The following is an 11,994-nucleotide window of genomic DNA, read 5'->3' as shown; positions in this document are numbered from 1 at the left end:
AACTTGTTTGTATTAGGGGAGAAAATTTTAAATTAGTAGCTTAAGAATGCAAAATCTTATCACTGGAATAATCAACCATTAGCCACATTTAATTGGCTTCAACACAAGTTCTAGCATTAAACCTGTGCAATGAGATATAAAAATTTGGAAAGTAACATAGTTCTAATTAAGGGTGCAAGTGTTTTAGTTAGGTCAGAGTCAAAGAAAAATTTAGCAGTGAATCTAATATAAAAATTTTGTTAGTTGATAAACAAAAACATATCACATGTTGCGGTTTAGTTTTGTCAATTTTTGAAGAGGATTGATTTGCATGAGATTTTAAAGGGTTTTATATAAACTCATAAAAATTTACATTGGAAAAAAAAAATGGTTAAAGTTATTAAATAATGCCTTATTCCCTAACTTTTATTACAAAGCGCATATTATTAATCACTTATTTTCTAATGTTCAAAGAATTAAAATATAAAAATATTTAAATATAATCTTTCAGTCTGTTTAATTCATATGGATGTAAAAAATTTCAAAACTAAAATCGATACAGACTATGAAAAGTAGACCAAAAATTAGGATTTAAATTGGTCATAAGCAATCGATTAAGTTCCATCAATTTTTCTTACCTTAGTTTTGACCATTGGAGTGGAATGAGGTTTTATCTTGACTTTGTGTTCAGGTCAAAGACTGTAATTTAAAATATAAAATAAAAACATATATGTATAAAAAAGAAAATTTAAAGTCAACTAAATGCTGCTAATAATTTGGGATTTGTAGATATATAATAATGGTTCTCAATTCCACCAAAGCTTACCAAGGGGGCGGCTCGTTCTCAAAGGTTTGAAATCCTTCTTATTATAAATAGTATTAGTTAATATAATATAATATTTTAAAATCATATAAATTTGTACCACTAAAAGTTTTTTTAAAAAAATAATATTAGGGTATCGTAGAGTTTAGAGTACAGTTTTATTTTTTATGTGGTTGATTCTTCAGCAGAGCTATTGTTCTTTTCTTGGTGTTAATTCCCCATTAAACCCAATGCAAAACTGGTTCTAAATTATCTTTCACAACCAAACATAGCATTGGTGACTTTGCAGCTTTTCCCACCTGAACGAGCTCACTGAAATGAGATAATATAGTGTTCTATACAAAAACACATACAAAGCTTGCATTGTGGTGTCTTAATTTTTCAGAAAAATAAAATATTTCCCACATTGCCGAAATATCGCCTGAATTCCAAAGGTTTCCATTTCCAGTGCCAATATTTTGCAAAAATTTGAGGTTGTGAATTTTAACTGTCAAGGAAATCATCGAGATCACTAACCAATTGAACATCTTGCTGGCTTCTGAACCAAGTCCATCGGATTGGAGTTCCATAATTCTTGAGAACAACGGAAGCTTGTTGAGTTCCAAACCACCTAAAGAAAGGAATGATCAAGAGAGGGAAGCCAAGCAGAGAACCTATTGAATCCTGGGTCATGTTATAATACACACCCTCAAAAGGATGTGTACCATATGTGAGTTCCACCAATGTCATAACTGAATCCTTTTCAGTCATAACTAAAAAATTAATGAATCATAACCAAACATCACATAAGCTATTAAAGACATTTTCGATCATAATCAAAATAATAATTATTCAAAATAATGACTACAATAAGGCATAACCAACCTCATGATGAGTCACAATTAACACTATACTAAGTCATAACCAACACCATAATATGTCATTACTAAATACCATAATATCATAACTAGGGCATATGGGGCGTGTAGCATAGGTTTTCCCTGCGAATCCTATTTTTATATATTGAAGCACTGAAGAGATAAAACCTATATTAACATGTCACCAACTTCAGTAACTCTATTCTTGAGTGATTTCAATTTGTTTTTTGAGAGTTTCATAAAGTGTCTCAACAAGATTTAGCAGGAACCCATCTGATCCGTGTTTTGCCAACAAGGAAACTTCCACGGGAAGATTATTGTGCGTCCCTAGTGGTATGCTCACCTGTGGATTTGACCAGTTCCCAAAACGAATTTTGTCGTAGTCAAGAACATTATAAATAAAATCATGTCACGCACACGCACACGCACAGGCACAGAGAGAGAGAGAGAGAGAGAGAGAGAGAGAGAGAGGGGACCTGGCAAAAGCCCGAAACTCCAGCAACAGCCAACAAGCTAAAAGCCCCGACACGAAACGTTTCCAGCGTAGTCGGCTCTGTCTGTAACTTCGGTGGAGGGCCAGGAGTTGTGGGGATTGCTAAAATACCAAAATCCTGCATAATTAATTCATAAAGAGTATAATAATGAGGGAAAGATTAGGAAAATAAATTGTCTTCTACTTTGTTGTTTGAATTTTAGTAGGGATTTGTGGAAAGAAATTGCAAGAAAAGGAAGACAAAAATTTAGCTTCTATTTTCATCACTTTTCCCTTACATTGTCATTTTCCTTCATAAATCCCTACACAAATCCTTAATCCAAACACAACCTTGAGATGCTTGACATTTATCCCAAGAAGATCATTTTTAATCTAGACAGTAGATATGGCAAGACTGAAGTCATGAAAGTGATAAAATCATCATGAATGTAACACATTTCTATCCAATTATTCACACTACCCCAATTACAAATGGATATTGAACAGATCGAATCATCTTTTCACCTTACAGATTAAAGAGAACATGACTAAAATGTATGCGAGGGTAAACAATACAACCTTCAAGTGCATATAACGGACTGGCAAAACTTGAAAGTAAGCTATTAAGATTATAGTTTTTTTAGATTATTGCCATAAAATGCTTTGAATAGGTTGTAGAAGTGTTTGTTGCAACACTTTGGATAACATGTTAAAAAGCTGAAAGTGTTTGGCAAATAATCCAAAAGGTAGTTTTTGAAGCGTGGAGTCCAAAAAGCCCAAAGCATTTTCAAACCTAATTATTTTAAAAGGGGTACAAACGTAATCATGAAAATATTGAGGCCCTATTGTCCAACGTCCAAAAGTTAAAGGAGTTAAGCTAGAAAAACACCCACTGGGTAGCTTAGAGTATCTGTGTTAACCAAGGCATTTGCCAGTGTATTGGCCTATCGGTCCTATCTATACACAAAATCAAAGCTACTAATAATCTGAATGATTCATCTAATAGATATGTATCAAATGCACGAGAATTTGCTTCCAAGACACACACACACACACAGAGGTTACCCCTAGGAGAGCAGTGAGAGCAGCACGCAGTTCAGTCTTCACAGAGGTGCAGACATCAATATTTTCATCTGTTGACCTCACCGCTTCCCACACACGTTCGGATATACCGGGTCCTAAATCAGGTTTGACTGTACTTACCCACTCACCATGATTATTCTTGAATTCGTGCCTATGCTTCAAAGGGAATTGAATTGAAGAGTCAATATTTGGATGAAAATGGTCTTATTCAAATCACAAATTCTATTACACAAAATCCCCGCAAAGATTTTGTTCATGATCTGCACCTTTGAAGCTGCCTCAGTGCACTTGAGAGGGCTACCAAGGATGCGACATTATATTCTTGATTTTCATGTCCTTTGACCATGAAATGCTTCAAAGTTGGAACGCTGTCCTTAACATAGTCCCCGAGGCTTGCATACTTTATAATGTGACCTGCATCACTAACTACATATGGTGAATCTCATTAAGAAAAAATAGATCAATACGAATGTTGAAGATAACTCTGTCTGTGTTGAGCATAATGTTTTATCTTTTTATACAACTGGTCCCACACCACAATAAGGAGAATTTTGTGTTAGGTAGCCTGACAACTGTCATGTACAAATCTCAATCAGATCCCTTACGAACATGAATCTGAATATGCATATGTGAGTGTGAGCTAGCGGGCATACTGAGCATATAGCCCTTGACAGAGCGGAATGACTAAAAAAGGATTCATGTGACTAACACCACCTGATTGGGACACAAGGCATAGTTTGGTTTGGTTTATGACTGTCGAAGATGAATTTTCAATGTGTCAAACTTTAGAACAAGCTAATCTCCTAACGAATTACGTATTGGCACACACATTTCGAAAGATGGTACACTTCAATTCTAAAACGATAAATTTTGTGATCCAAAACGATCCCAAAAGTTTTTCCAATATATTTCCTTAAATGTTACCTTAGGAGCGAAAAAAATCAAATATAATGAATTAAAATCTAAGGTGAGTAAAGTTTTTTTTTTTTTTTTTTTTTTGTGGTGAATAAGGTGAGTTACGTTTTGACAAGACAAAAACATCAAAAATAAAAATAAAAAACTACATTTTATTAGATATCTAATAGTTAAAAGAAAATTACTCTAGAAATATCTCAAATTCTTAAGTGTAATATATACAAGTCTATCCCTATTGTACCATATTTTAGAACATGTAGTGTATTACGTTTGCGTTCCCATTCCCGTTCCCGTTCCCGTTCCATGTACCGAAACGATTCACATTCCAGGTAACATTGTGTTAGACAACATCAATTTTTTTTATTAGTTACGATAAATTTTGTTGGTCAACGATTTCCATGATCCTATAATTAACCCATTTTAAGGGGTGGATTACATGAAATGGATATCTACATGGAATCTATGTACTCATGTAGAAACTCCAAATGTACTATTAGTACTTCAGCAGCATAGTGAAACAGCAAACCCACTTACAGCCAAATAATTGCTCCACTGATTTAACAAGAACTGTAGTTACTCGATCACTTGGGATGCTTAGAAGCTGGAAACAATCTTCTGGAATAATAATATGGCTAGGTTTCACAGGTTCCACAATAGGCAACTGTAGTAAAACCCGCCCAACTCGGTTCAAGATCTCTGCATCCCTAGCAAACCATCCTGGATAACAAGTGGAGCCAAAGAATGAGTTGCTGATTAAAAACACTACAAGGTACAAATTTTTTATTCATGACAACTATAAACTAATCAGAAAATAAACTTACGCAGATATAGGAATGAGTTGCTGATTAATTACGAAGATATAGGAATGCCACCTTGGTCCCCGCAAAAACTTAATTACGGGGTGGGGGAGGAACTTAGAAGTTTATAGATAGTCTTACTTGCAACACATTTTTTATGACATGATATTGTCCTATGTTACATGGACTCGGGTACGGGTGCATGTCCAAGCGTCAGATCTTCGTAAACCTAAATCTTAGGATATTGGGATATGCATTCAAAGTTGGGTATGGGTACAAGGACATGTCTTAAAGCTAGAAATGTTTATTTACTAGCAAATTTGAGTGTCTTCTTCTTCAAACATCACATAAAATTTGAGGATCCAAGTAGGTACCAGTGTCGGACACATATCTCACTCTTACCCTTGTCATATCCAGTGGACAGAGGTAAACTAGCAGCAGTAGAAGAGTCCATGTAACATAGATTTGGTCAAATTCAAGATAACTGGTAAGCTTCAAGACAACCAAGATATTAGCAATGATATTCTTTTACTTCCTGTCCAGCTAGGGGCTTGGGAGTAGCCATTTTAATTCGAAATAACATGCAGAATGCATTCAAATCAATGAAGTCACAAGTTGGATGCAGTGATCTGACAAATGGTTATTTTGGTAGAAATTGTAATAGGAAGAGAATGTCTTGTGACATTTTAGATTATAGTTTTCACAAGAAATCATTGAGAAGTTCACTTCTTGGGTCAAAAGATACTTGAATACTTTCAACATTCACACTTTATTATATGAATACTGCTCTTGGTCCATATGTTGCATTCAGGCTTTTCAAGTCACTAGATAAATTGCAAAACAAGTGTAGTTGATTGTAATTTGATAATATAGATGCTCCCTTACCGACAGTGTCGAAACTCTGTGCCATAGGAATGACCCCAGTGGTTGAAACAACACCATGAGAAGGCCGGAACCCCAAAATCCCACAAAATGATGCAGGAACTCTTACACTTCCTCCAGTGTCAGTACCTGTAATAAAGGGAACCTTTTGCTCTAACTTACGAAGGATATACCGAAAAACCACAAAATATTTTACAACAATGACAAAACTCACCTAAGGAGAAATCTACAAGCATTGCAGCAACTGCAACAGCAGATCCACTAGAAGATCCTCCAGGCACCAGATCTGGTGCACATGGATTTTTGGGTGTCCCATAATGTTTGTTTTCTCCATTTATACTGCCGAAAGATAATTATTTTAACAATGTAATTTACAATCCTGCGCGAATACTAAACATGTTTATATGCACCGAATTGTAGATTGCAATGGATTAATAAAACAATAGAAATCATCACAACCAAAAAATTAAATATAGAAATTGTTTTTCTATCTTTCCTAGAAATCCTAGACATGATATGATTTTAGAAACCCTAGAAGTGTCTCTACTTTAAATAGGGGAATGGGCTAGAGGAAGAAAACTGGGAAAAATAAAATTATGGGAAACAAAAAAAAATAAAAAAAATGAGACTACTTCATTTTGACAAGGGTTTCTAAGTGCTTGAAGTAATTGATATTTTCAATTTATTAGTCTTCTTTCAGTTATCAAAATTGTTTACAAGAACAATCTAGCCAACTACGTTCTGGATTAGACCTCCCTAAGCCTTAAATCTTGTATTAGGGATATGTATCCAAAAGTTAAGTGCAGACATGTGGAAATGCCTTAGATATTCAAATACATTGTATAGTGTATTATATAATAACATGCGATGTGAATTATTTGGTGTAATTGTTCAACACAAATTACAATGGATGCATGACTGTTTAGATTTGTTGCAAAGTTTACCGTGCAATTGAGTCTCACATATGAACTAATGCTTCCCAATTTCCAGCATAACTTTATTTTATATTTTATAAAGAATACGAACTTATTCTTGAAGATATTATAGTACCATCCAAAAACTTCTTCCAACAAGAACAAAAGAGCCATGTATAAGAACAGGGTGTTTGACTCTAACCTGTATGCCATTTCATCCATGACAGTTTTACCTATACATGTAGCACCTTCCCTCAACACAGCCAAAACTGCTGGAGCTGTTGACGTGGCAGCCGAATGGGTCCGTGCCCAATCGGGATTTCCAAACCCAGTAACATATCCATCCAAATCAAATCTGCATCCAATTGTCATATTAAAACAAAATATATAACACACAAACATGCTACAAAACAAAACAAAACAAAAAAAAAGGTTGCATTTAGATTGATGAACTTCAAATCAAGGAATTTTGGGATTGAATTTTATAAAAATGCAGGAGATTAAATTATTATTTGTGGATTGAAAACTGTAGAAATTTAATGTATAAATAGAAATAGAGAATTGTATAGATATTGATTGTATTATTGATTGATTTATTGAATGTTACAATGATTCCTATATATAGAAGAGTAGGTGGTAGTAGGTGGTAGGTGGAGTAGGTGAAGTGGAGGTGGTAGTGGTGTAGTGGGTTAGGTTTAGTGGAGTAGGTGAGGTGGTAGTGGTGTAGTGGGTTAGGTTTAGTGGAGTAGGTTTAAGTGGGTGAAGTAGGTGATAGGTTTTAACAGCCCCCCGCAAACTCAAGGGGGATAGGAACTAGCCAACTTGAGTTTGGAGAGAGTAACAAAACAAGAAAAATAAAATAAAATAAAAATGGATAGGAGACACTGTATGGTCGTGTCAGACCGTTGTAGAAGACTGTATGGTTATGGCAGACCGATGTAGAAGACAGTTTATGGGGTCATGTCGGACCGTTGTAGCAGACAATGTTGTGACAGTTGTTGTGACAGTTTACGGAGTCTTGCTGGACCCTTGTAGAAACTAACCGGAATCAATGTCTGGACAGTTTACAGAGTCTTGTCGGACCCATAAAGGAGCTAACCGGAATCAATGTCGGGACAGTTTACAGAGTCTTGTCGGACCCATGAAGGAGCTAACTGGAATTAATGTCGGGACAGTTTACAGAGTCTTGTCGGACCCATAAAGGAGCTAACCGGAATCAATGTCGGGACAGTTTACAGAGTCTTGTCGGACCCCTAAAAAGTCGCACCCTCAAAAGGTGTGCCCAATCTTTCAAAAGGCGTGCCATCAAAAGGCGTGCCCAATCCATAAAAAGGAGTGCCATCAAAAGGCGTGCCTATCAAAAGGAGCGCCCATGTTGTCAGCGAGCGCCGAGAGGCGCATGATGCGCATGTCTGCCTCGGCTATTTAACCAAGGTTGAGGCGGAGGCTGTGCAAACCAGTCTGAAACCGCCGAAAATCCTTTGAAAAAACTCTTCCGTTTCTGAGAAAGAGATTCTGGAACACTCTGTTGCCATTCTGTAACCAACCCTTCGCTGAAACACTCAGCAACCCATAACATGGCCTCGTCTTCCCGTTCAGCTACCCAGAATATGGCCTCTTCGTCCCGTGGTCTGCTCACTCTCTTTCCCGACCTCAACGAGTCAACAAGAGAGATAACTGGTGCGGTGGCCAGTGAACCTCAACCAAGCGCCTCTGGTTTTGCTCCGTTGAACTTTCCGATGCGGTCGGTGGAGCAAAAAATGACGGTGCAAACTGATATTGAGGCCAATCAGTATATTTTGAAGTCATGTGTGGAGACCATGACGGCGGTCACAAACCTGTCGCACCGGCTGCAGAGTAGGACAAATGAGGTGCATCAGTTAAACGCCCAGCTGGCTCTGCTCCAACGCATGTATAAGGATGCGCGAGCAGAGATAAGTGTGCTAAAGGCGGAAAATAAGGAGCTGAAGCGGAAGGCCTCCGTTATGTTCCGATTTGGAGGTCCGCCATATGCTGTAGTGGAGGAGCAGGGAGGAGTGATCGTGCCCAGTGGAGTGGGAAACACGGAGGCAACACTGTCAAGGGCCGCCCAGGACGGAGGCAAGAAGAAGAGACCGGCGGCAGAGTAGAGAAGAAAAATCCCGCCGGTGGATGTGTTTTTGGTTGTTTGTTTGTTTGGTTGTTTGTTTGTTTGTTTGTTTTTTTTTTTTTTTTTTTTTTTGATGTAAAATTGTGATCGGGGTTGATCCCCGATATTAAGAAATAACAAGTGTGTGGAATGTTTGTGGTGTGATTTTGGTGTTGTTGTGTTGTAGAATAATAAAAATAAAATAAAATAAAAAAATAGATAAAAGACAATATTTTTGGAAGGGTGATTTGATGAGAAAGATCGGTGTGAGTTTTTTTTTTTTTTTTTTTTTTTTGTTATATAAAAATATATATATGTATATATATTGTATATATTCTAGTGGGATGAATGATGGGTTGTATGAAAAGATGGGAACAAGCCCATGTGGGTTAGGGAATTGCGATGATAATGTTTTGTGGGTGGTAGAAAAAGTAAAGTGAGAGAGTGAGATGTGTGGGTGTTTCCGAGAGATGGAGAGAGGTCTAGCTTGTCTGTGTGTGTCTTCAAGAGGGAGTTTACTCTCTCTTACCCTCCATCTCACAGCAGCCATGATAATTCTAGAGAAGACCCGTAAAGAGATCTCCAAATACCTCTTCCAAGAGGGAGTTTGCTATGCGAAGAAGGACTTCAACCTTGCAAAGCACCCAGAGATCGATGTTCCAAATCTGCAGGTGATTAAGCTGATGCAGAGCTTCAAGTCGAAGGAGTACGTGCGCGAGACCTTCGCTTGGATGCACTATTACTGGTACCTCACAAATGATGGGATCGAATTCCTCAGGACTTACCTCAACCTTCCTTCTGAGATTGTGCCCGCTACTTTGAAGAAGTCTTCACCATGTTGGAGAACACCGTCCTCTGGTGCAAAGATTTCGGAATCGAGTCCCTGGTTGAAGAAGATCTGGGGACTGAGCTCGATAAGGTGGTTTTCATGCATGGATTCGACAAAGAAGGACACCCAGTTTGCTACAACGCTTATGGGGAGTTTCAGAACAAGGATTTGTATCACAACACCTTTTCTGATGAAGAAAAGAGACAGAAGTTCATCCGATGGAGGATTCAGTTCTTGGAGAAGAGCATCAGGAAGCTTGATTTCAGCCAGCTGGGCTAGTGATAGCGTGAGCTGGTGGCGCAAGGCAGCAGCGGCAGCGGTGTTGAAAATGAGTTGGTGTCGGTGTATGTGTAGAGTTTGTCAATAGTGAGGAGAGGAAGATGAAGTTACAGCAGTATTCTTCAAGCAGTATTCTTCAAGAGGGGTTTAGTAGCAACGGAGTCAGGGTATGTGTAGAGAATTTTAGCGGACTAGGTTGAGGTCCGGCGGGCGGCCAAGGCGAGGTTGCCGCCCGCCGGTGAAACGAAAAATACTAAGTGCTTAACCTTGCTCTGATACCATGTAGAAATTTAATGTATAAATAGAAATAGAGAATTGTATAGATATTGATTGTATTATTGATTGATTTATTGAATGTTACAATGATTCCTATATATAGAAGAGTAGGTGGTAGTAGGTGGTAGGTGGAGTAGGTGAAGTGGAGGTGGTAGTGGTGTAGTGGGTTAGGTTTAGTGGAGTAGGTGAGGTGGTAGTGGTGTAGTGGGTTAGGTTTAGTGGAGTAGGTTTAAGTGGGTGAAGTAGGTGATAGGTTTTAACATAAATAGGAAGATGAATTAGAAAAAAAACCTAAATAGGAAGATGAAGAGAAGCGGGTAGCCTTTGCTTCTCTTCATGCCACGTATTTTAAAAAAAAAAAAAAACCTTAGGTCTAAGAAATAATTTCCACTTGAGCAAGACACATATTGTCCTATCAATTTCCTTATCATTTGTTTTTTGTTATTTATTTATTTATTTATTTGAATTAGTATATTATATATGTAAATGCTAGACACCCCCTCAAATATCAAACATTACAGGGACTGCATCTTAATTGATCGATTTTTAAATAAATCAACAAATGACAAGTAACAATTCACGTCATTGGGAAAATTTAGGGATAATATTGCAGTGGTGTTAAAGCATTTTCATATATATACATATTGGACAAAAGATAAAGAAAGTAGCCAGTAGCTGAAATTGTTCAATGAGTTTGGAATCAGTTATAAACAAGCATAAAGACTTGAACCCACAAAAATTAAGCAATCATAGTGATGAAAACTGATAGAATTTAGTTGGGCAATACTAATACAGTGTGTGAAGAGCCGAAAGTGAAGGGACTCACATGTCTTTAACGGCAAAGGTGAGTCCTTTTAAGGCAAGTTCATGAGGTGAAGAAGAGCTTGCTTCTAGTATGAATTTCTCCATGAAAGCTCCATTATCCGACTCCATCGCCATTCTCTCTCTCTCTCTCTCTCTCTCTCTCAGAGTCTCAGCTTTCGTCTAAATCAAATATATAAGCTTTGTGAAGAAGTGATACTGTCAAGAAAAATCAATCCTCAATTTGTTCTAGGGATAAAAATCTATCATTTGGATGAGTTTGTCCACCATGTTTTTTTTTTTTTTTCTTTGAAATTTATAATTTAGCACTTGGATTAACTAATTTGGAAATCAATCTCACCGTTTATTAATAAGGCCTGTGTATAGACTGATTTTAAAAAATTATTCACACTAATACAATTTTTAACCTAAAACAATCCCAAGCCTTCACCATTAAACCAAATATTCTAGAGTTAAAAGGTTTAATATATTGACAAACAAACGGTAGATAAAAATTTAAAAAAATAATAAATATATATATATATATATATATATTTTGTTCATTTTTTTTTTTTACTCTTTTTAAAAATTTTATCCAAATTTATAATTAAAATACTACCTAAATATATGTGCTTGAAACATTTATTTGATGTGTTTCTATTTTCTTTATTTATCTATTTTTCATAATTTCTAAATAAAAATACTAAAAAAAGAAAATAAGTTGTAAAAAATAACTTTTTAAGTATTCCAGAAGCACTGAGTTCTTTTTCAAAAAAAAAAATTAAAAATTATTTTGAAGAACAACCTGCCAAATAAAGTAGTGCTCTAAAAAATAAAAAACAAAAGACAAACACAACCTAACAAAAAGTTTCACCTCCCAACATACAAATCTCCTTCTGCTTCTGGGTAATGAAACTCAAAAAAAACCAAAAAAAAAAAAAAAATGAAACTCAAAACAA

At 36.4% G+C, this 11,994-nt stretch overlaps 1 protein-coding gene across 2 annotated transcripts; it reads right to left on the bottom strand.

Moving 5' to 3' along the window:
- Positions 1-1,604: 1,604 nt before the first annotated feature.
- AMI1 (amidase 1) lies at positions 1,605-11,979 on the bottom strand. Of its 2 annotated transcripts, none has more exons than XM_028243173.2 (9): positions 11,061-11,979; positions 6,925-7,077; positions 6,023-6,147; positions 5,812-5,937; positions 4,664-4,846; positions 3,481-3,640; positions 3,197-3,365; positions 2,136-2,270; positions 1,605-2,002 (listed from the first exon to the last, which is right to left on the bottom strand). In XM_028243173.2, exons 1-9 carry the CDS (start codon positions 11,171-11,173, stop codon positions 1,859-1,861), a joined length of 1,308 nt encoding a protein of 435 aa, XP_028098974.2. In that variant the 5' UTR covers positions 11,174-11,979; the 3' UTR covers positions 1,605-1,858. The 2 variants fall into 2 exon arrangements, with proteins under 2 accessions (XP_028098974.2, XP_028098975.2); XM_028243174.2 differs by having other exon boundaries at positions 3,481-3,628.
- Positions 11,980-11,994: the final 15 nt, after the last annotated feature.

Source organism: Camellia sinensis, chromosome 5 (assembly GCF_055761805.1).
Source record: "Camellia sinensis isolate YWXY chromosome 5, ASM5576180v1, whole genome shotgun sequence".
NCBI lineage: Eukaryota > Viridiplantae > Streptophyta > Magnoliopsida > Ericales > Theaceae > Camellia > Camellia sinensis.
The sequence above is the reverse complement of the archived record's forward strand: the minus strand, read 5'-3'. Positions and strand labels throughout refer to the sequence as shown.